At 41.0% G+C, this 24,919-nt stretch overlaps 3 protein-coding genes across 3 annotated transcripts; 1 reads left to right on the forward strand and 2 right to left on the reverse strand.

Annotated features, from left to right (window-relative positions):
- Positions 1–1,123: 1,123 nt before the first annotated feature.
- On the reverse strand, positions 1,124–7,492 carry ywhag2 (3-monooxygenase/tryptophan 5-monooxygenase activation protein, gamma polypeptide 2). Its single transcript, XM_075473142.1, has 2 exons — positions 7,250–7,492; positions 1,124–4,330 (listed from the first exon to the last, which is right to left on the reverse strand). Exons 1-2 carry the CDS (start codon positions 7,334–7,336, stop codon positions 3,674–3,676), a joined length of 744 nt encoding a protein of 247 aa, XP_075329257.1. The 5' UTR covers positions 7,337–7,492; the 3' UTR covers positions 1,124–3,673.
- Positions 7,493–12,457: 4,965 nt separating this feature from the next.
- LOC142388788 (RIMS-binding protein 2) lies at positions 12,458–14,810 on the forward strand. Its single transcript, XM_075474345.1, has 5 exons — positions 12,458–12,810; positions 13,136–13,292; positions 13,695–13,816; positions 13,918–13,989; positions 14,072–14,810. Exons 1-5 carry the CDS (start codon positions 12,589–12,591, stop codon positions 14,135–14,137), a joined length of 639 nt encoding a protein of 212 aa, XP_075330460.1. The 5' UTR covers positions 12,458–12,588; the 3' UTR covers positions 14,138–14,810.
- Positions 14,811–20,191: 5,381 nt separating this feature from the next.
- ca4b (carbonic anhydrase IV b) lies at positions 20,192–24,215 on the reverse strand. The gene is made up of 6 exons (XM_075474592.1): positions 24,055–24,215; positions 23,522–23,667; positions 23,339–23,431; positions 23,140–23,206; positions 22,747–22,910; positions 20,192–20,368 (listed from the first exon to the last, which is right to left on the reverse strand). The coding sequence occupies exons 1-6, from the start codon at positions 24,140–24,142 to the stop codon at positions 20,192–20,194; spliced, it is 735 nt and encodes a 244-aa protein (XP_075330707.1). The 5' UTR covers positions 24,143–24,215.
- Between the last annotated feature and the right edge of the window lie 704 nt (positions 24,216–24,919).

Here is a 24,919-nt window from a genome sequence, read left to right on the forward strand (position 1 = left end):
TGTAAACTATACTATTACATTACAAATGTCTATTTAGTTTTACTCTAATTTGAAACAATTTGCCTCTAAATTTGATTTGTAGCAGCTGGAGATTCAATTACACATCCATCAGTAGGCCCCTGAGTGTTTTGAGATGTATAATGTCGCCAGAATTTCCCAGTAACCATGATGCCAGTGTGCCTGAAAGTGTTGCAGTGCATTAAAACACCAACGTGAAGATAGGATGGAGCTGAATCCTGATATCTCCTGTGCGCTTTGAGCTTTCATTTTTTTCACAGGATGCAATAGGTGTCTGAGCAGTGCAGCAAGGAGCTGGGCTGATGATGGGATACTTATTATAGGCCTAGCAACAGGATAGGGATTGGTGGCTGTGGAAAGTGAGCCTGTCAGCGATTGGCTGGCGAGGAGAACCTTTCAAAGCACAGAATTTCATCTCATGAAAGGTTCAGTGCAGCAAGATGCAGCAAGAGGCTGCAGTCTGAGGGTGGGGGATCCAACAGCTTGCCACTTCAGCTCATCAATCAGTGCAGGGGTGCAACTCCCAGTTTGAAATACGATTTGAATATTAGTTCAGATAAGCTTGATCTTTGCATGTAAAATCACAATTGGCAGGTGGATTTAAAAGCTGAGGATATGCTGACTCTCCAGAGCTTATGACATGGTGGAAGTTGTTTAAGTGCTGTGATCATAAAATATATTATATTCTGTTAATATATTCTCAAATATTCTATTATCAACGCCCTATTTTAGATAATGATTATCAAGGTGGCCTTAGAAAGAGCCTTGTGTTAGATATCCTGTGATAGCTGTGTGAGCTGGCAGTGTCTCTGCACTGCAGCTCACACAGACACCATCTTACATGTTCACCCACAGACGCTCAACACATGCAGCAGTGCAGAGACATACGATACATACAGTACACACCTAGATATGGATGCAAACACTCACACCACACACGCACACAGTTTACGTGATCCATGAAGGGTTACATAAGGTCTTACTGACTTCCTATATTAGCTTGTCAGAAATATTTAAACTTGCAGAATGAAAAGAAATGAGTTGTGTTGATTCTAAAATGATACTGCATGGCAAGATAACAGACAAAAATGAAAATTTAGAAAAATACGATGAACAAATAACTTTAATGGGCAACAGATAGCAACCAAAAATTCCCCAGAGCATACAGTTCGCTTGCAAATTTCCATTAGGTCAAATCCTCTCTGATCAAATTCAAGATTCAGATCCTTTTTTTCCTTTTTTTTAACCTCAAAGCTTGTATTTGCATGTTGTTGTGTCACAGAAACAAGGCTCGACATCCACAACAATGAAAACTTAAAAGTAAAAAACACAAACCACAGAGAAAAATAATACAAATTAATCAGAAAGGAACACAGTGTGTGTATTCTTGGCAATGAGTGAAAGTCCCCTGGTGGGACTTCTCAAAAACATCCCAACAATAAGAAAACGATAAAACCTCAATTCATTCTTAACTCAAGACTTGAAAGTTAAAGTGAAATAATATCCATAAGCTGTGTGAGCATTAGTTTGTCCGGCGAGCCTTTGAGGCCATCAGCTCTTCACAATGTTAAAAATAAATCAAAAGCAGCTGTGACATTCTGTGAGCTCATGGAGGCTGACTCATGATGGTGACATAATTACTGACCTTAAGGCTTTTGGTTTCTCTCTTAAGCCATCACATCTGAAATCAAAAATGAAAGCTCCCAAACTGCTATTTATTAGTAAAAATAATATGAATATATCAATAATTTATAGAAGTAGCAGCATAACGACGATAAATCCACACAGCAGCTTTCTGTGCTCTAAAGCAGCTTCCTAGTGTTGAAGGTTTGTTACTCACCAGTCATAAACTTAATCTAACTACCTATGCTCCCCCTGTAACTGTGGTGGTGTGCATTGGTGTTGAATATTCATATCATTGTGCTGTACAGACAGCACACACGGAAAAGTGAGGAACCATTGAACGGAAATTATTACATCTTGCTCACATGCTTGCAGGAAACTAAAATACTGGCAGATCAATTTTTTTTTTTATCTGTTAAAGATTAACTCTCAAAAGAGGGATATAAAATAATACAGGCACAAAAAGAAAGCACGCATTGTACTCAAACAAAGCCTTAAAAACTATGAAGTGGTTTTCCTCAAAACCAAATATACTCATGGGTGACAGTACAACAATACACTAGACCACCATGGAAATGGTGCATGTATAATTTAGTCATATTCTTTTTTATTATCATAGCTATTATTTCGGTTCTTGTGCAACTGCTACATAATGACTCACATTCAAGATATTTTGTCACTCAGGAACAGCTAAAAGGTATAAAAACAAACAAAAAAAATGTATACTGTGAGAAATAAAATATGGTCCATGTTTGTGAATTCAAAACAGAAAACACTGACCCTGGAAACTTCACCATTATTAAAACTGGATAGCATGACAGAAAAAAGTACTTATATACTGTTCAAAGAACAAAATGTATCATAATCATACTTCAATGTGACAAACACCAGCTGGTAAGATTAAGTGAGCACTGGTGTTTTTTTTTTTTTTTTAAATCTTCCTTTTTTTTCTTTCATTAACAAATTAAAATACACATATTGCATGTTACTATAGCAACGCCCATTACAGGTCAATTTTTACGATCACCATTTTGGTATAGCAACTCAAAAACCATAACAAAATTAAATAAATTAGAAATTATAAATCAACATCAGACAAAGCCGGTTTTTCTCATTCATATGAATACTTAACACCCACAGTATAAGTTAATAAAGTCAAGCTACTGTATATAAATACATCACCAGCATGCACAATATTGAATAATCGATATTATTGTTGTCATCATCTTACACTGAAGAAACAGTATAGTAGGCAAGTGCATTTAATAAAACAAACACATAAGTAAACCACAAACTCTGAAGCTGCTTTTATTTCATTTCTTTTTTTTTTGTCATTTTTTACCTTTAGTATTCTTCACTTCCAAAAGATTCGATGGTTCCAATGACATGTGATCTGCGAGATGCCAAATACACATTAGACAGAGGGAGGGGAATTAAATTAGTCCATCCAGTCCTTGTTTTTTCACTCCTGTGTAATTTTACCTCTAAACTTGGGATAGATGGGGGGGGTTACTGGATTAAAACTTTCTCTTTTGCTAGTGTGAGTATAACAATAATGGCTTTCAGGGCCCTCTCTCATATATAGACTACTATTGGAACCAATGCAAACTAGTTTTGTGAGGCATTCCCATTCAAGCATTTTCTCTCTCAAGTTACTCAAATGCATCTCTATCACGCAAAAACCTAAGTAAGCAGCTTATCCTGACAGAACAAGATCAGTTCCTATGCCTGTGTGAGGCTGCCATTTCAATCCAACAACAACCACTCCAGGCTGATTGACTGACATATCAGTGGTTTTGGCAAATGTCAAAGAGAAAATCAAGAAGACGGAGGCCCCTTTCAACTGTATATATATTTCTATATATATTAAAACTAAGATTTAACCTCCACTCTCACCTCTCTTTTGATTCTTTTCTTTTAACACATGGAAAAATAAAGAACTGCTGCTGCGGTAGTATCATCGGCAAAAGCGGCTGCCAAAGTCCACCTGCCCTTCATAATTTTTTTTATATTTTCGAAGTGTGGCTTCTCTTTAATTGTTGCCCTCCCCTCCCTCGTCATCCTGCTGGTCACTTGTCCACAGTGTCAAGTTGTCTCGCAGCAGCTGCATGATGAGAGTGGAGTCTTTGTAGGAGTCCTCGTTGAGGGTGTCGAGCTCAGCGATGGCGTCATCGAAGGCGGTCTTGGCCAGATGACAGGCCTGCTCCGGGGCGTTCTGGATCTCGTAGTAAAACACAGAGTAGTTGAGAGCTAAGCCCAGGCGGATGGGGTGGGTGGGCTGCATGTGCTCTTTGCTGATCTCATGAGCCTCGTTGTAGGCCTTCTCCGACGACTCCACCACCGTGGCCCTCTTCTCCCCAGTGGCCACCTCGGCCAGGTACCGGTAGTAGTCGCCCTTCATCTTCAGGTAGAACACCTTGCTCTCATGCTGCGTTTCACTGCAGTTCTTGATCAGGAAGTTGTCCAGCAGGTTGAGCACGTCCTGGCACACGGCTTCCAGCTCCTTCTCAATCTTCTCCCGATAGGCCCTCACCATCTCAATCTTCTTCTCATTGCCGTCGGCAGAGGTCTTCTGCTCAATGCTGGAGATCACCCGCCAGGAGGAGCGGCGGGCGCCCACCACATTCTTGTAGGCAACAGACAAGAGGTTCCTCTCCTCATTGGACAGGGCCTCGTTTAACTCTGTTACCTGGAAGAAGGAGAGCACAGACTGTTAAATCCCACTGTTAAGTGGGACTGTTAAGCACCGCACTGCTTGGACGGATTATACAAATGAATACAATACACGATTGACAGAAAATCTGCAATAAAATCTGCTTACATCTCCTGACAATTTCCTTTTTTTTTTTTTATCTTTAGAAATCAGAAACCTTTAACTTTAGAACAATTCCTTCAGGGGGAAAAAGCAAACTGCAGATTTCCTAATTTCATCTAATGCTTTCTTTTTCCCCATCTTTTCTCTCCTCTGGATTTTAATAAAGGCATTTCATCCCATGAGAAAAGACTTAAGAGTAATTTCTCTAGAGCTTTACAAACTAAATGAGTCAAATAATCAAAGAGAATGAAGAGATCATTAGCTGATGAAAATAAACGTTAGCTGCAGTACTAATTTTTTGGCACTACACTATCCTTTTTCATTAAATAATCTCCTCAAACAGCGTCAACCATCGGAAAGAGGATGAGCAATATTTCACTTGTCATGTGCAATTCTCAGTTTCCATGGCAATCCATTCATTTATTGCACCAGTAGTTCCAGCTGCCACGTGTGCAACTAATGCTAGTTAGTGAGAAATGATATTCAAGATAGTTGGCAGCAGCGGGTGGGGTGGGAGGTTTGAGAAAGGAGGGATGGAGAGGGCTAAAATATTCCCACCAGCACTCAGGGAGCAGCTGCAATGTAAGTGAAAACCATCACTGCAGCGGCGGTTCACGTGTCCCAGTGACCTTCTCTCTAGCTCAATCTGACCTTTTTACCTGTTAAAAGGACCACACCGTGACATCACTCTGAGTTGGACTGTTAAATTTAGATGTGAACAGATCATGATGATAGCTATGTGGTCATTAAGGAGACTCTGTGTCTATAAAAAGACTATATTACTCAGGGTTAGTTGACTGGAAAAGCACCCTGTGTGGGAAAATGGTTTAGCTCAGATCAATACCCCAAAGAAAAGGTTCAGTAGAACCTTTCACCGAGGCTTTAAACAGATTTATTGAATGGTTAATTTCTGAAAAGCTCCTTCTGAAAGTGCCAACATTTCTCATCTCGTCCATCAGAGGAGCACAAAGATTGTGCAGATGACATCATGGGAGTGGATAGAGAGGGTCGCCCAATATATATAGTGGGCTTCGCAGTGCGAGCCCAAAAACTCCCACACCCAACGATCCTTAATTGAAAACAGGCATCAACTGCAAATTGCTCAATTGTTGGGATTCGCTGAAATTGCTCAAACCATTACATAAACTGCCAAGAGGAACAAGAGATCAGTCATTTTAATTATTATGTTTCATCAAATATTCACTGATGTCGGCCTCTCACACAATCTCTGGTGATAGTAAAGTAAAGTTTTTTTGGTTTTGAATAGTTGGTCAACTTGTTACCATGGTTTCTGGGAACTTGTGATGGCCGTTTCTTAAATTAATCATCATTAAGTCCAGCACTGGCATCTCCACATACATTTTTCATTCGGAACATGAAGGTGACGGCCTCTCCTTTGCCATTTCTGGCTGCAATCACAAGGGATTCCCTTAGATTATAGAGTGAGTGTACACACCCCTGCAAAAGGGCCCAGTTTGGACTGCACTGACACGGCAGATTTTTTAAAGGGAAAGGAATCCCTCCCAGCTGGCGCACCATCACACCTCCTGCAACCAGAAACCCTCGAAGACAAACGATCCACGGGAGCTCACTCCGTCTCCCCCGATGATCCTAAGACAAAATGTTCCTCCCGTAAAACCGTGATTTTCTATCTGGGCATGAGCTCACGCAGGCTGGGCAAAAGATTGCCAGGATGCTGATGGTTCCAGTATGAGCTGATGTGACACAGCAGTTTTTTTAACCCACTGGTATATCTAGTCCCACAATTTATTAAGGGGCCAGAGACAGAGGGGGAAAAAAGGAGGAAGGAAAAGCAAAGACTCTGTCCTCACCAGCGGTCAGTAAGAGCTGAGAAAGCTAATGTGAGGCAGGCCAGCAGTGTCATCGAATACTGCACCATTTAATCAGGGTCATTAACCCAAAATGACTTTAAATTGCTGCTGGATATCAGCCCTGACACACAAACAGCACATGCACACGTAGTGACAAAATGACACATGACGGATCAGGTGAAGAAGATGGCAGCAAAGAACCGCCTGGAATTAAATATCCTCAAATTGACTCACTGCAGTATGACAAAGAATATTCTAGAGATTCTACTGGCTCCTACTTGGTTTAAAGGAAAGGGCATTTCTTTATTGGAGCATTTTTCTGAGGCAGTCATGCTCAGATAATGCCTCTCAGCCTCGTTTACTAGTATTAAGATGAGCAGTTGTGGATTATTTATTGTCCTTGTAATTTATGTGGCAAAGAGAAGAAGAAGAGGAGGAGGAGGAGGTGGAGGCAGCAGCAGTTGGTGGGCTTTTTCCGAGCAGCCTCACATGGCTCCCAGCAGCAGAGGTTCTTATAAATTCAGCATAATGGTGGAAGGGGAGGTGGGGTGGTACAATGGGGAAAAGGCAGTTAATGCAACAGAGCAGGACCATTGTAAGATGCGATGCTCTTATTTGCTGAGAGATGAAGTTGGGCCTGCGTGCATTTCATTGTATCCTCTCACTGAACGGTACAGCCAAGAGAAAGGCACCGCCCAAAGAGCGGACGATTTGGACTCGGCTCTTAAAAAAAGGGTCTGTGAACTCTGTGTGTAATGAACTGTGGACAACACAATAAAGACATTAAAAATCATTTTACATTGGCGCCTGGTTGTAGTGCGGTTAATATCGAGCCAGTAGAGCGCAGATTTACAGCCAACACAGAGATTGCAGGACGAGCCTTTACGCAGTGAAGCAGCTCTACAACATTATTCACACACATCTATAAGTCATGATTATTACCTTCTTTGAGTGGACTTACCGATTTCATAGCAGCTGCCATATCATCATATCTCTCAGCCTGTTCAGCCAGCCTGGCTTTCTGCACCAGCTGCTCGCGATCAACCATTTTCTTATTGATATTTGGTTACTTGGTCGAGCTGCTCTACGTGGGTTTTGCGGATGAAATGACTGATATTTTAAATCGCAATGCAGTGCAATCCTGTGCGAACCTAGTGCTGCAGCTGTTCCCTGCTGTCTGTCTGAGCTCCGCGCAGACGGGACACCCTCTCCTCTCCTCCTCCTCCCCCCCCTCCCTGCCTCCCCCCCCCCCCCCCCCCCCTCCTCCTCCTCACTCCATGGGCTGCGTCATCACTCGAGAAGGTGGGTGTCTATGCCAATGATGTAACACTCCTGACATGGGAACCAGAGGGCCAGGCCTGTGGGGATTGACGGCGGCAGCAACTGGCTAAAGGCCTTTTGGGAAATCGAGTCCTTAGGGTCCCTGTATCTCAGCAACCATAGAACTTACTAACGTTAGGATGTGGCTCTGCCGAGATTTTATTGACAAGAACCATAAAATTACGTTCGGAGAGCATTTGCATTGAGTTATGCAATAGCAGAATGTTCCCTCAACATTTGGGAAACTAAAAGCTTTGATGAGACCTTTACACAAATTGGTTGCTCCCTAAAAAAAAAGATATACAGAGGAAGGTCAACCCCACATCAATGTGTGCGCAGGCAGGATTTACACGTACACATTTCATGTGCAAGCAGTCTCACTTTTCATTTACTTTCAATGGAGTCTTGCCAAATTAAATTTCGGGTCCATCGCTTCACTTTGCAACAGTGGGAAGTAAAGAAAAGTTGAAATAGCAAATCCTGCCTCGCAAACATCAAGCCCGGGTTGCAGAATTAGCAGAGTATGAACATGTTGTTAGTGGTGAGTTCTGCAATACCAGCCTATACACACTTAACCCAAAAAAGGCACATCGGTCCCGGTTTGAGAGTCATGTGTGCAAAGGCCTTTAGAGTGTACTCTGCAAACAATGGATGTCCCCTCGATGTCCACTTCTGTCTCCCACTTCAACATTCTTGGCAAACCATTAGCAGCACTTTACTGACGTCATTTGGTCTTGGTGAGGCACTCTGAATGAGACATAAATCGGACCTTCAGGGAATGCCTCCTTTAGGTTTCTCAGACACTAGTTTTTTCTTTCACCACTCGTGTAGGGAAAAGTTAAGACTTTTCTGAGTTTATTACACATGCATCTTGTGTGTGACTGTTCACATGTGCATACATAAAATCAGTAAAATAAGTAACTGTATTAATGTTTTTTTTAGTAGATCTGTTTCCAAATACAAACAGCAAAAAGATAAAAATGCACCTGTCAAGGTTCAGTCTAGGTCACAGTATAGCTCAGTGAGTTAGTGGACTGTATTGGAGAAGAAACAAATCCCTGTTGTGTAATAATCCTGAGAGGGTAGACTAGAGACTGTCCTTTACCGTTCCGATTTTGAATGTCCCACAAATAAGGTCCCCGTAACTAAAAGGAAACCCTATGCAGTGACGTTTGGCAGATGTCCCACAGATATTTTTTTGTTTGATGGATATTACATTCTTTACACAATTTTCGTAATTTGTTATATTTTGTCATTTCTGAATAAAATGATACGACAACATTCCTACAATGTTGACTGGCTAAATTGTTGGAGTTGCACAATTCTGTAAAAGGTTGCACAAAGGTTCTCATAATATAGATGTTCACACAATGTTGGAGGAATCAAAGTATGCAAATAAAAATCAATGTTATATTGACGTCATAACTTTCCTGGTGAACCAAAACAGGGACATTCCCGCAACGACAAGTAATATTCCTAAAACATTGTGTAAACTTCGGGTTTAGAACTGACGCATTCGTCACACTCTGGCCACCAACTTCCAGTTCTTGTGAGGTGAAGGCCCCAAGGGCTTGGCCAAAGCAGTGGCCTGGACCAACTGTACAATCTGAGTGGACCCAAACAAATATCCAAGATAAACTGACATTCACACGATTAAAGCTCAGGCTCAAGTGCCGCTGACTACAGCATTTAATGTACTCTGAGAGTCTAACATCCTTGTAAAATAAGCATGTTTGAACAGGCAGAAAGTACTGTTGCCAGGAGCATCAAACATGCTGGTGGACAGCAGCAAACGGCTTTGCAAAAAATACACGGGTAATTGAAATAAAGTTTGGTTTGTGCACACAATGTTTGATGCTGTGAAATATTACCAAACAATGAAAAACCTCTGCAACTCTAAAACATTACACAAGAAACAGTGCTATGGTAGCTAACATCAGGAGGACGCTTGAGGTGATCGTGAAGCAGATCAGCAAATTGAGAGGACATCTGCCATAAACAGCTGCACATTTGACTTCCAGGGATCACACCATGTAAGTGTTACCATGCCAGCACATTAATCTGGAAAGTTCTGTTATTTCTTCATGAATACTGCCATATTCTCTATCAAATTGCAGCAATTATACTGCTACGTGTTTCCTGTTGCTGACATGGGTATTATGTATCTGTCGGGATTGTTTACATTTTATGAAGTTATAAAAATCATAATACCATCATGTGTAATCACTGTGACAAGTTAATTGGCCCAAAATGCAGAAAAAATACTGATAAAGCTTGTGATTGGGCTCAAGACAAGTTTTTTTCTGTTATCAAATGAAGTACCTAAAGGTTTTGTACAATGGTAGTTAACAATCTCCCTCACTGGTCTTGATCTTGTCATCACAAATGAATCATCTCAATATGTCTAGTTAAATTCATTTTGAATGTCATCTTAAGATAATAATGATTGTTTTTTCATGATTATGGATACATTTATGCCGTTATCTCAAGATACCAGGGCTTGTTTTCTCCAGATAACGGGTTACTAGGTTGTGTTATAGATCCTTCCTAACTGTTATAACAGTGATGATCACTGGTGGAATTAGGTCTTAACAAAAGAAGCACTTGTTTTCAAGCTCACCAAAATCATCTTGTAATGTTATGAGACCAAAACTAGTTTTCTCATAATAACATTTTGTAAATACGAGAAAAATAAAAGGTAGATTTCTTATGAAAATGAGATGAATTAACTTGTTATCAGGTAAGTGAACTTTGTTATCTCAAGATAACAGAATAATGATCTCGATACAACAGCATTAAAATAATTAATAACAGGCAAGGCTGCTCTTGGCTTTCTTCGTCAGTTAATCTACCATCTGTTTCTACCTTCTGCAGATACTATTCTGTATTTTCAGGGGTTTTTTACCGTTTTTATTGGTTTCAGCTGATTCACGCCACAACCATCTATATATAACTTTTATACAACCCTAGTTTTTACTATCTATTCTATATATTATCATAATAGTGCTCCACGGGAGTGAGGTGGTTGGTACTGTCGCTTGACTCTGCGAGGGTTCCTGGGTCAAATCCTGGATGGGGCTTTTTTGTGTGGAACTTAAGACGGTCTTGCTTCTCATTCAATTTGAATGGAGTGACATCTTAGCTTTAAGTGGAAAGTTGAGAACAGTTCAACACCAACAAATCAAATCAGCTCACAATTCGTGGGTCTGAGCTCATGACTGATTCCAAGCGTCAGGATGCTCACCTTTCAGTGTTAAAACAAACGCGTCCATGAGAATCCTGCCTTATAGCGCCGTGCTGATGTCACAATTCTTACACATTCACTCTACTCTCGTAACATTTTGATCACAAGACTTTTACTCTATAAAGTATTCTTTCAGAAACTTGGCACTTGTATTTCTACTAAGACAGCAGCTTTTATTCTATCATATCATCTATAAATTCAGCACCACAAACCAACATCAAGCTAGTTGTCACACTGAATGTAAATTGCTTTTGTCTGGTGCATCTTCCACTGTAGATTGAAGTCTTGCAATATGAGCTGTTCACAGCTCCCTCTTCTGGCCAAAATTGAGACTCAGAGTGGAAAAAACTATTTGCCTTAGTACTTTGCAGGAATCCTAGGACATGAGTGTTAGAGTAAAACTGTAAGACACTGACCCAGAGCAAGCCCTCGAAGCACAAGGGGTGCAACATTAAATTTAACTTTATTTAATCCTGCAAAGACAGTTGTACAGAGCTTCTCACCGCATACATCAACAGGCTGAAAGACAGGATTTCAAAAAAGAAAAACTCTGAGTCAAAAGATACATACTGAAAAACAACCTGAGGAAGTGATACATCTATAGATAATTATGTGATATACAACAAATTTATATCAAAAAGACATGAACCATAATGACGCAATACAAAAGATATCAGTGAATTCAATCTAAACTGATATTTAGATTAGGGGACATAAAAATTCACTGAAACATCTTTAGCATAAAAGTTCTTTATCTAATTGAATCAATTAAATGAAAGTTAACCATTGTGTGATTTGTGTGTTTAGCGATGTGTGCTTTTGAATAAAACATCCAACCTTCATGTTAGAAAAAATTCTGATTTTCCTCAACAATGTCCTTACGAAAAATTTGTAGAGCAAAGTTAAAAAGAAATGGTAAAGGCACATGTCATCAACACCTGAAGCTGAACGTTAACCTCCTGAAATAAAAGCTTCATCAACAGGTGGTTTGAGGAGTAAACATGGCGACAGCCTACATTAGACTGACAATAGTTGATGTGTTCCCTCCACAGGTTGCCAACTTTTTCCTTTTTTTTCTCTGTGAGTCTCTCACAGGCAGATTATGACCTGGTGACCAGGCCAGAGGTCAACATGGGAAATGCTTATTTTCACTGACATGTAAACTAGGTCATGCCAAGTAAGGAGAAAGAGGAAGACGAGGAGGCTAAAATTAAGAAGACTGTGCCCTAATATGGCTTGTTTTACTGCCTGTATACTGTACAAAGCCAACATTTCTTGTATTGCAGAATCAAATTGATCTATGCTTTAATGAACTTTTTATTACATTGTGTGGTTGCATTATAATTTCTTTTTTATCTTGCACAGCAGATTGAAAAGTAGGCCCAGTTTGGATCAAATCAAAGGTAAAGAATTATTTAAATAAAATCGTAATGCTAATATTCTTAATGTACGCTCACACAGCAGACACCACAGGTCTGTTTGTGTTTCTCTTTCGAAATGAAATGATGAATTGATGCTGTGTTGTTAAAACGTCCCTCTCATTTCTTTGCATGTTGCAGTATTACAGTGCTCAGTCTTTGCTGAACTCATGAATATATCTACTTGCTACAAAGAGGATTACTGCTCCCTCTGCTTAGCTTAGTTACCTCAAATTAGGATGAAGGTAAGGAGAGGTCTGCTGCATACAGCAGCCATCTGTCTGCCAGGTGGACAGTCGAGCGCTCTTTCTGCTGTAAATGGAGACAGGGCTCGAGTTGGATGTTTTGATATTCCCAGATGAAGTGAGAATCGCTACTCCACAGGATCTCAGGGAATGGGATCTTGAGACTGCGAGCCAGGTGTCCATTCCCACCGTACGACTTTTTGTGGCACTTTACCCGTACAACCCTGCTGCCATGTCTCCCAACTATGAGACGGCTGCTGAGGAGCTGCCCTTTGTGCCTGGCCAGATTATCAAGGTAAATTCTCTTTTTTTTTATTTCAAGCACTATTGAAGGTTCACATTTAAGTGCTTCTCTGAGACACGAGGCATGTTTCCTCATTTCATCAGCTAAAAAACTTTTTTGAAAGAGCGCGGTGGTTGTTTCCTGTTTGTGCAGGGTTCAGGCCTGCTGAACATGTACAAAGACATGAGCTTGTCTCTTTATTTCCTGTTACCGTTTCCAGCTCATTGATGTGATTTGCCGCCTTTTTCACTGAATCCGTCTGCTGCTGCAGCAACATGCAAACACACACGCACATCTTTTTGTCCAAAAGCTCCAATAAAGTCTGTTCATTTGTTAGGTGTTTGGAGACAAAGACGATGATGGTTTCTATAACGGTGAGTCTGGCGGTCTCTCCGGGTATGTGCCAAGTAACATGGTGGCTGAAATTCCTGTGGACGACGAGTACCTGAAGCATCTACTCATGCAGCAGGGGTTTCTTCCTGTAGACCAGACAGGTATCAGTGCTCTGTTTCTACACAATACTTGTGGAACTATAAGGTTGGCATAAAACACAGAAGATAAACAATGAGAAACAAAACTGTCTACTTACAACAATTACGATGGCATAACTGTTTAATGAGGCTGAACTAATCAGTCTCCATTTGCTCAGAGATAATCTGCAAGGCTGTTTTTATTGAGCGGTGTGGGCAGGAGGTTTAAAAACGTTTACACAACAAATAGGAACAATGCAAGTAGAATTATTTAATGTATTGCTAAAAATATAGAGCCAATGACGAGGGCCTTTCTCTGTGCGGAAGGAGTTTGAGGATTGATGTTGTTACTGACCTTTAGTTACCTTTTTGTTGCTGACTCTCTATCTTAGAACAAAATTTTGTGTGATCTGTTTTGCCATACAGCTATATCTTTTACGCCCGATCTGAGCGAAGCGTCCAGCATGTTGGATGATGTGGTTGTTCGAAGAATGGTGGCCTTATTTGACTACGATCCATGGGAAAGTTCACCCAACATGGACAGTGAAGTAAGCACAAGAAACGGAGTTCAAATGAACCCCATATCTTTTTCTAAATTGAGACTAATCTACAGTTTTACAAGAAGAAGGTGACTTCTTTTGTCCTGCAGGTTGAACTCGGCTTTCGATCAGGAGACATAATCTATGTGTTGGGGGAAATGGATCAAGATGGATTTTACTATGTGAGCACCTCTGCAGTTACTACAAAATGACTGATTATTGACTGATATTTGCACGCGAGCTTAACTTTAATTTTATTCATAGGGAGATCTTCACGGTCGACGAGGTTTGGTTCCATCGAACTTCCTGCAGCCCTTACCCTGGAATTAGAAGAACCTGCCGCTCTATCACATTTGCTACAAATGCCAAGTCTCAGACAAAGCGAGAAATCAACAGTTTTTACTTTTAAATAGTTGACATGTGTCAAAAATATTATTTTTTAAAGTTTTATATGATAGTGAGATACAAAATTTGCTTTAGTTTGTAAATAACCAAGCGTTTGTCAGTAATGATGTTGCAAAGTGAAAAAAGCTCTCATCAAACAGTCCATTCATCAGATCAATACTTTTATTGAAAATATTCAGAGAAAATGACAAATGTTGTGGTGCATAAAAAATACAGAAAATTAAGAATTAACAATCTTTTTAAGAAAGGAAAAAACTTTGCTACAAATGATACATTCATTTTTGTGGCTAAATTTCTGCATTTAACGACGTTCACAGATTAAATCACTTGATAACAGATTATTTTAGCCTTAAGAATTACACTTTTAGTCTCGCAGACGAGAGCGTATAAATTCAGTTTGTACATTTTTGCCTTATACAATATTCATATATCAGGCTTATTTCCTATGCAGTGACGAGACATTTGAAAACACATTTTTTGGAGTTTTGCAGCAGTTTTCATTGTTAAAAAAAAAATGTAACTAAAACTTTGTATAAAAATGATTACTTAGTCCTAATTGTCATCAAAGCTTTAAAGCATAAACTGAAAATAAACTTTGGAACCTGCTCAGTTCTTACCTACTTTCTTTCACAGAACACACCACTTTTTCATGAAACTTGATTCTATCAACTTATGATAGATGTATAATTTATATAATGCAACATTAAATAACAAAAACAATATGGTGTTAAACTTTCACGCGGTCCAGTTGGTTTTTCCTTTTAGTTTCCTCTGCAGCCAACAGTATACTCATCCATAAAGTAGGAAACACTACACTATGTAATGAAGTTTAGTAGTGCTTTCTACTTTATGGGTGACAACACTGTACATCAGTAGCTTCTCGTTCCTCCCTTGAAAACACTGCAAAGTAACGGGTCAGTTTATGGCAGTTCATTTGATAGCTGAGAAATAAAAACAACCCAAAACAGATGACTATAATGTTAAATGATGCAGACATACAGTTGGAACCAGAGCATTTTGAGTGGAAACAGACGACAAATAAAAGCAGTGGTCATCAGATTGTCGTCAGGATCTTACCAGCCTTTGGACTCCAGAGAAGAGAGAAAACCCAGAAGTGAGCGTGATCTTTTTATTAACCCTGTCTGAGCCACGTGGTTAACACAGGAAAAGCTCATACAGTTGCACACACACAGAACAGATATGCAGACGAGTGTGTTCAGACGTGCACCCACATGCACGCACACACACACACACACACACCAGTGGGAAGAGTATTGAAGTGTGTGAACACGTCCTTTTATTCAAAAGAATCAACTAAAAAATGTTCTATTGATTTTGATATATTCTATGAATTATTGAATTGATGAATTGATTATTTATTGTACATATGGACCTGTTTCTGCTGCAGATCAACTGCTCCTTTCTACCTACATTATATTTCAGAGTACTGTATAAGTTTTATGTTTAATTTTTACTCTCTAAAGAGTCAGTTAACTGGTTCACGATATAGAAGCACATCTGAATTATCAAACTTAAATTTTAAGAAGTGATCTTAGTTAAATCTTCACTTGCACACACACACATGCAAATTCAAAGCCTAGACCCGTGAAGCTCTGACGCACTGCATCACGGCTGCTAAGTGTGATCTTATCCCTTTTAAGGACATACTGTTAGGAGGTGGCACCTGCTTTTTCAACGCTGGGCCCTGAAGCAGATTTCTGGTTTCAATAATAATTCTTGTGGATGCTCACAACTTACCTCAAATCTCTTCACTGATGCAGCACTGATGACTGCAAGTTAATGATGAAGCATCACTGAAATAATTTTTTATTGTATGAAAGAGCTCAAGAGTTAGATCTTTGAGCTCATACATATAGGCAAAGGGAGTGTGGTGCTCCTCAAGATCAAACAATCTATCTGTGCAGATCGAAAACTTTGTGTTTAGATAACAGGAAGAGCCTCATATATCAGTGATGTTTCTGAGAACTCGTTCGCGCTTGCATGTATGTGACAAGGTGTGGGTGGGGGATGGTGGTGCAAGGCTTCCCTATCCCAGCAGCCAATGTGCAATATGCTTGCAACAACAGAAACTTTGCAAACAGAGTACAGACGGCCTGTGTCCTCTGTTGTCACGACAACCCAAACCTCAGAGTCACACCAAGTGAAATAAGAGGAAGTGGGGGATGGGCGGCACGCTCAAACCGAGAAAAGAAGTGGACTGTAATGCTAAAGATTGTGAAAATGCAAGAACTGACGAAGAGTTTAATTTGACTGAAAGCCAAGAGCATGTGCACACACAAAACTGCATGTATTTTTGTGATGATGTGTCTGATTGTGTTTAAGAATTAGGAATGAACCTCTAGCCGGCAAGCATGACTGTGCATCCTGCAGATTATGTCAGCACTGTTGCACCAGGGGCCGTGCTTGCATCAGACGTCTATTCTTGAACAACATGGGATTATATCCGCAGTGATCCACTCTCTGACTTAGGGTGATATAGATAGTGTCCAGTTGCCAGAAACAATCACGACATCTAATTACATCCAAGGTATTATCCTTCCAGAGCATTGATTGAATTATATTTTACCTTTGATGATTGATCTCAGAATTATTCTTACAAAGTAGACAGTTTGAAAACATTTTTTTGATGTAAGTTGGTATGCAATGAACAAAGAGTGCTAAACTGATGCACAGGGGAGCAACAGGAAACTGAATCTATAAGTATAAGTGTACTTGCCCCACAAAAAGACATCATGCCTGCTTTTGCCCTCTAAACCTTCCAGCTTTTTCTTCACCTCATGGCTTTGTGTTTGTTATCAGGTCAGAAATTAGATATTAAACCTCAACAGGAATCCAAAATATGGAAATAAAGTTTCTGTAGACATTCAATTTAAAATACTGTATATACAGTTTGAAGCTTGAACAGACTTGTTTGGTGCTGCCATCTAGTGGATGCAAAAGAAGATACTGTCTTAAAATACAGTGAACAGATAAGAGGAATTTCTTCCTCAATTTAGCATGAAATAACACTGCTACTGTTCAGGAAAACTTTCAGAAGTCATTGTTGTGAACACAGTTCACCCTGACATCCACAAATACAGATTAAAGCTCTATCATGCAGAGAAGAATCCATATGCATGGAAGATCCAGAAATTTTGCTTTTTTCTCTGGAGACTAAAGCTAATTTAAGGCAAAGTTTTTCATAAAACAATGTCTTACTTTGTGATATATGTTCTTTAAGTTAAACACATTAAAGTCACCCAGGAAAATAATATCATGTAAACTTATTTTATAACATCTAGTTATATTATAAAAATGTCATAAATAGCATTCTTTCTTAAACAGCAGTCATACTAAAACTGTGTTCATTTACAAGCAGCTGAGATGGCACACAGTCAGATAATTTCTGACAAACGTCAACATGAAAATGTGGCTTTATTTAGAGGATTGAATGCCACAAACAAAGATAGTTTTGAGTTAAAATGCCTATGGGAAGTGAGGGGAACATAAATATATCAACAGAGCATCACAGTAGATGCCAATCCAGACATGTAGATCAATCAACATGGTAACTTGGCAAATATAAGTTTAAAAAGATGATTTATTAATAATCAGCAAACCTAATGTAGAAATGAGTAAAACTATTTCTGAGGTAACATGTTAAATGTGCAACATAAATACATATTTATACTAGAAAGCTGCAAGCAGCTGTGAGCGGGACCGAGGTGTGCGTACGTTGGGCATGCGCTGGACACCGTAGTCGCGCAGCTCTGCCCACACGCACGATACCCTCTGCGTACGTACAAGCACATAAAAACCCCAATGCGGAGGGGTTTTTGAAAATTTCTAGGGGGCGCCACTGAGCCATTTTGCTCCGCCCACACACGATACCCTTTACATACATACGAGGTCATCAGGGTGGACGTGTGTGCCAAGTTTCATTAAGTTGCGATGATGATAAGGCTTTCAAATCACAAACGCTATCACCAGATTTTCACCACCTGGCCACGCCCCCACCGTTAAGAGCTTGTAAAAGTTTCTCAAGAGTTTTCTTGCCCCCTAGCTTAAGAGTAACCTGGCCAAGTTTGAAGTGTGTAGCATTAAATCTGTAGGACGAGTTCGATCAAATGCAAGATGTGGAAAAAAAGAGATGTTTCCAACCCCCAGCAGGTGGCGCTATAGGTGGATGTCACTATGATAATATGTGCGCGTTCAGGCTGGGTCCAGCATTCACCGTGTGAAGTTTGGGACAGATTGGATAATGTATGTGGGAGTTATAAACGACTTAATTTTTTGAGGCGAGTGATGGCGAGTCATCAAACTTTGAAGCGTCGCCACGGCCACACCCTTTAAGTTTTGAAAAAGTTTCCCCATGAACTTTATCCCTCATGTCTTAAGAGTAACCTGGCCAAGTTTGAAGTCTGTAGCATTAAATCTTTAGGACGAGTTTGATCTTATGCAAGGCGTGGAATCGGTCAAAAATTGCACGAAAACGCACCTTCCATCCAAAATGGCCGTCTTCCTGTGGACGTGGCACATTGGCGGCCTGAGACTGTTTTGTGCGTCAGGGCATGATGAATGAGTGTACCGAATTTCGTTGTCCTACGCGAAACTAATCCTAATAAGGGGACCATTTTTAAGCATTGTAGGGGGCGCTACAGAGCCAATGAGCGACTCCCAAAAATATAAAGTTTAAGCCCCTTTCACACTGCGACCCGCTATCTTAGCGGGTCCAAATTGCACCTTCGACCCGCGTCGAGCAATGTTAACGCTTGGCGTGTCAGGGTGACCCGTGTCGCCTGAAGCCGAGTTCAGGGGGAGTTGCCTAGTGGCAGAGCGTCACACGAAACACATAAAGTGGTGGGCGTGTACAATGACGTAGGCACAAGCCATGCGTCGGAGGTAGGGTGAAATACACCTGTCTGCATCAAATTTTTCAAACAAACGATGGCGGGACACCTTGAGAACTCATTTTTGCAATGCAGTTCATGGAGATGTTACTTTACGGTGCGTCTTGCTGTGTGGGAAACCGCGCTCTCCCATCTTTCTCGCCAGCCCTTCCAGCAGAGGTCCATCTTTCACCGTCCCCGAAATGTGGCGGAAAAAAACGTCCTCTGTTCGGGTGCTGAGGAGCTCGCGGACCTCTTTGTCTCCCCAGTTGGCCATATTAAAAAATGTCTCCAACTTGATGTAGGCTAAAACAGAGTAAAACTTGTCCTCACCTGTCGCTGTTGTTCTGAATCAGCTGTCCATTCTGTCTTTTAAACTCCTCACGTCACGCCCACGTCCGACCCGCGTCGATTGTGTTCACATCAAACTCGGCTCGGCAAAAAGACTAGGGTCCGACGCGGGTCGAAAGGCGAGTCGAGTTGACGTGGCAGCCCGGGTCGGCAGTGTGAACACAACAGCGGACACGCTAAATTCGCGAAATAAACGCGGGTTATTCGGCAGTGTGAAAGGGGCTTTAGATTCTTTCATGTCGTCGACTGGCAGGTGGCGCTCAAAAAATTTCCTGAGTTTTCGCATACCTTTTGCAAAGAATAAGAAAGAATAACGGAGGAGAAAAATAATAATCCTTACAGATACAATAGGGTCCTTGCAGTTTCACTGCTCGGTCCCTAATAATAAACCTTACAGATACAATAGGGTCCTTGCAGCTTCACTGCTCGGTCCCTAATAATAAACCTTACAGATACAATAGGGTCCTTGCAGTTTCACTGCTCGGTCCCTAATAATAAACCTTACAGATACAATAGGGTCCTTGCAGTTTCACTGCTCGGTCCCTAATAATAAACCTTACAGATACAATAGGGTCCTTGCAGTTTCACTGCTCGGTCCCTAATTACAGTGCTTTCAAGTACAAGATTAGTTAGATCCACATGTACACGATTTACTTTTAGATACATTTTGCTGTATTTCTTGTATGAGTCGACAATATGTAAAGAGCTGTTTTTATTTATTTGAGTTAAGATGAGCGTATCAAACAAAGCTTTGTACACTGGAAAGCAGCACCGCCATAATGAGTAATACAGAGCTACCAAGAGCTCGGTGGCCTTCAGAGTAATACACTTGTCTTCCATTCAAGGGTTGTACTGGTCTGTAGGTGTTCACCATTTTTCTCCCATTAGAAAACAGAAGCTGGTAGAATGCAGTCAGCTGTAACAAAGGGAGAATCACAACAGGTAGGTAAAAATTAGCTGGGCATGGCAATAAAAATGGTAATTATGCAAATTGTGTACTGACAGCTTCCCCGGACAAAAGTTATATGTGAACAATCGATTGAATAAAGCCCTGTGATGGAGGGATGACTCAATGTCGTTAGGATAAGTTTCTCCTTGTGGTTGGACCCAAATGGAGAACTACTGGAGGAGCAGGTGAGACAGGCAGTGAAAGTCACAGTAGCTTTGAGAAAACAAAAGGCGCTGCAGAGGCAGGATCAACAAACTCCAAAGAACTGAAGGGAAACAATGGGTGGAGTGACTGACTGGGTTACTGTCAGGGTAAAAAAAAGAAAGTTATATAATAAATGATCTAGCAAAGGAACAAAGGAAAACCAGGAGAATATATTCTGAGTGAGTAATGAGTCACTCCAAACTGCTCGAGCTAACTCTCTCTCCTTTGTCTTGATTCTCCTGGACCTGTCTGCAGCATTTGACACAGTGAATCACCACATCCTTCTCTCTACCCTGGAGGGAATGGGTGTCTCTGGCTCTGCACTCTCCATGTTCTCATCCTACCTGACAGGTCGCACCTACCAGGTAACACTGAGAGGGTCTGTGTTGAAGCCACGTAGGCTCACCAGTGGGGTTCCGCAAGGTTCGGTCTTGGGTCCTCTCCTTTTCTCCCTCTATACATAATCTCTTGGTTCTGTCATCCACTCCGATAAATTTTCCTACCAGTGCTATGCAGATGACACCCAGCTGATTCTGTCTTTTCCCCCTTCTGACACCCAAGCTGAAGCACGCATTGCTGCATGCCTGGCAGACATCTCGGGGTGGATGCCGATACACCACCTTAAGCTCAACCTGGACAGGACTGAGCTGGTGTTTCTCCCGGGGAAGGGCTGCCCGTTCCAAGATCTGGCCATCACCATGGATGACTCCGTGGTGACGCCAACTCGGACAGCGAGGAATCTGGGTGTGACCCTGGACCACCAACTGTCATTCTCGGCAAACATCGCATCAGTAACCCGTTCCTGCCGATTCCTCCTCTACAACATACGGAGGATTCGCCCCTTCCTCACCGACAAGGCAGCACAGGTGCTCATCCAGGCTCTTGTCATCTCTCGCCTGGACTAGTGCAACTCCCTCCTTGCTGGCGCCCCGGCTTCTGCCATCAGACCTCTGGAGCTTGTTCAGAAAGCTGCTGCTCGTCTGGTGTTCAACCTCCCCAAGTTCTCCCACACCACTCCCCTTCTCCGTTCTCTACACTGGCTCCCTGTAGCTGCTCACATCCAGTTTAAGACTCTGGTGCTAGCCTACAGGGCAGTGGAAGGAACAGCTCCTTCATACCTCCAGGCTATGGTTGAGCCCTACACCCTCGCCCGACCACTTCGCTCTGCGGCCTCCAGGCGCCTGGCTGCCCCGTCACTCAGAGGTCCCTGCACACGATCGACACGGTCACGGCTTTTCTCTGTTCTGGCACCCCGATGGTGGAACGATCTCCCGACTGATATCAGGACAGCTGAGTCGCTGCCCATCTTTCGCCGCAGGCTGAAAACCCACCTCTTCAGGAAACACTACCCTGATCCACCCTCTTAGGACATCACCTGTTTCGTCCTAGCTCCTTACGCACTTATTTCTTTCCTAAATTGTCCTTGTTTTCTAAATTGTCTTCCCATTTGTCTAGGTACCTAACTTACTGCACTTACTCTAGCACTAGTTATGCTCTTAGCTGTTTGGTTTTGGAAGGAAATGCACTTATGATTTCTTGTGACTTGAAGTTCTTTTGCCTACCAATGTGGAACACACTTATTGTAAGTCGCTTTGGATAAAAGCGTCTGCAAAATGACTGTAATGTAATGAAATGTAAGGTAAAAGTACATCTCTGACATGTTAAAGCCATATGAACCAACTCGGGCTCTGAGAACCTCAGGGAGGGGTCTCCTGCTGGTGCCCAGAGTCAGGACTAAACAAGGTGAGGCTGCGTTTCAGTTTTATGCTTCTAACATCTGGAACAGTCTTCCAGAAGATGTGAGACAGGCCTCAACTCTTACAATGTTTAAATCCAGACCAAAAACAGTTCTATTTAGCTGCGCATATGACACCCGAAAGTATCTTATCTGCACTCTTCACTTTTAAATTAATTAATAAATGACAATTTTTTTTTTAATGTTTTATTGCCTTCTTGTGATTTTATGTAGCTGTAAAGCACTTTGAATTGCCTTGTGTAAAAATTGTGCTCTACAATTAAACTTGCCTTGCCTTGCCTCTCCTTGCCTCGCCTTGCCTTGTACCATTTATGAAGTTGTTCAAAACACCTCTGTGCTACACACCAGTCAATAAAACAAGATAGATGAATAATGTGAAAATCACCTGTTTCCTGCTCAGAGGAATAGTACTTTCAAACAGACTCCAAACAACAGCTTCAGCACAGTCCGGTGTAGTGAGGGAACCGTCATAGCGTAGGTACTTGGTCAAATCCTTCTGAGGAGGAATGAACATGTCCAGGGATACGTCTCGCAGAGTGGTGTTGCTTGCTGGTTTCATGAAATAATAACAAGACAGTAAAGCTGGCAACAGATCTATTTACTGGTTTGGTCTATTTATTGTTGAGATTTGAGCAGAGGCATTTTATGACATTGTGTTATCTTATGACAACTGCACTTTAGTCTGCACTCTGCACTTTAACAGCACTTTAAAACAAAGAGACTTGAAGTATCTGAGATACAATCATTTTCTTTTTCCATGACACCTGCTATGACTCACGGGACTGAGTGATGTCCTTCAGAGCATCAATTAAGGGAGCATATTTCTTATTCGTTGACTCAGACTCCTGAAATGAAAGAATAAAGTACGAATTAGCAAACCTCAATCATGTATTTATAAAAGCTGTGACGGCATAAAGCAGATGATTTGGTTCAGATGCAGAAGCTTAAATCTTAGACAGTCTTAATTTCAAAATCACCTCAAAGAAAAATCCAAGAACAGCCACACCTGTGCGGTCCTTCAGAGCCTGGGATACAGAGCCATGTTCTTCTTTGATGTGGACAATGTGCATCTATGGATGACCAAATTTTTCTGAGGTGCAGTTTTCATGTATTTGATAACCATTATCATGTAGTTATGTTCCCGTTATCACACACAGTACCTCCATGACAAAAGTCTCTCCATCAATCGTGTGCTCAGAACCTGGTCCTCCATCTTTGCCCCAGTGCAGGTGGAGTTCAATTGCCTTGTAATTTGCAACAAGATTTCCTCCACTTATCACCATGCCAGGAGGCAAATCCAGTTTAACTACAACACATGATTATTTGACAATTCAGGAAAAAATATATATATATTGAATGGTCCATGATTGACCACTGATGACTGTTATTAAGCTTCTTATTTGGTTGCAGGTACAGTGGCAAACAGAGAGGATTATCAGTGTGTTGGAGCTAGAACAGGCTCAAGTTTCTTTGGTTTGAAACACTTTTTACTTCAGGAGCCATTTTCCAATATACCAGAAGACTCAAAAGCTGTGAATATAATTAATTTCGCAACCTGTTTTACAGTATAAGCTGTATATCTAAGCGGTTTACTAGTAATCTCATATTTTACAGCCGCTTCACACAGAGACTCATTGACTCATTAACCAAATCCTCTTCATCAAACACAGACACAGTTATCATTGAGACGCACCCGTGTGGCCGTTATTTATGAGGCGACCATGAAACGTTTCCTGATAGCCAACTAATTGAAAGGGAGTGAGTCGTCCATCTGGTAACATTTTCCTTGTAATTATGTTAACTGGAGACTGAAATCTGCCGTCACAGTTTTCTGAGATCCCTCCCCATTCGACTGGACCTGTGAAGATATTATTGTGAGGATAAAATACATTTTTAAAAAAACAATCACACAGATTCTTCTTCATTCATTCAAACTGTTCATGTCAGAATGGCTGTCTTATAGTTTACCTACGCAGGTGTCATTGCAAGTAACTTGTGACTGGTAGCACCAATCTAGAACAACAATTGGGAAATAAAATATTTAATGGAAAATTTAAAAAAAACAGTAAGAAGTAAAGAACAGAGAACAGTGGGAAGAACAAAAGAAACTGTACAGTCATTTTGGCCTGATTTTGTCATAAAAAAGTCTAAGGATTTTTCTTTTACCATTTCCTCAATAACTTTTAATATTTTGCAACATTTTGATAAAGCCTGAAAAGTCATATTTTGTCTTATTTTACAGATTTGAAAGAGCTAATTTGAAGTTACTCTTCGAGAACATACCTGTAGCTAAGATGATCTTCATGAATGACGCAAACAAAAATAAAACAGGCACAAGCAACATTGTGAAGCTACTTTATGTCTGTGTGTCTTCCCGTACTGAATCGTTTTATAGGATGATTTAAGTTAAGGACAGGTAGGCCCACCTATCAACCCCTCCCCCACTGCCTGCCTTGGGATGTGACTCCTGATTTCTCATATGCAGCAAACACTCCCATCTCTGTAGTGATAACCATTAGATAATGATTGCATTGGACTTCGCTTGAGAACACATGACT

This window comes from Odontesthes bonariensis, chromosome 9 (assembly GCF_027942865.1).
Source record: "Odontesthes bonariensis isolate fOdoBon6 chromosome 9, fOdoBon6.hap1, whole genome shotgun sequence".
In the NCBI taxonomy this organism is placed as follows: domain Eukaryota; kingdom Metazoa; phylum Chordata; class Actinopteri; order Atheriniformes; family Atherinopsidae; genus Odontesthes; species Odontesthes bonariensis.

Bases quoted from the DNA above. Each gene is read 5' to 3' on its own strand.
- ca4b (XM_075474592.1), bottom strand. From the start codon at position 24,142: ATGTTACCAGATGGACGACTCACTCCCTTTCAATTAGTTGGCTATCAG. The intron at 23,668-24,054 runs GTGCGTCTCAAT...CATGTGTTGTAG, and splicing joins CATAAATAACGGCCACACGG to TTAAACTGGATTTGCCTCCT. The intron at 20,369-22,746 runs GTGATTTTCACA...CCTTTGTTACAG, and splicing joins TTCCTCTGAGCAGGAAACAG to CTGACTGCATTCTACCAGCT.
- LOC142388788 (XM_075474345.1), top strand. From the start codon at position 12,589: ATGGAGACAGGGCTCGAGTTGGATGTTTTGATATTCCCAGATGAAGTG. The intron at 12,811-13,135 runs GTAAATTCTCTT...TTCATTTGTTAG, and splicing joins TGCCTGGCCAGATTATCAAG to GTGTTTGGAGACAAAGACGA. The intron at 13,817-13,917 runs GTAAGCACAAGA...TTTGTCCTGCAG, and splicing joins CACCCAACATGGACAGTGAA to GTTGAACTCGGCTTTCGATC.
- ywhag2 (XM_075473142.1), bottom strand. From the start codon at position 7,336: ATGGTTGATCGCGAGCAGCTGGTGCAGAAAGCCAGGCTGGCTGAACAG. The intron at 4,331-7,249 runs GTAAGTCCACTC...TCCTTCTTCCAG, and splicing joins TGGCAGCTGCTATGAAATCG to GTAACAGAGTTAAACGAGGC.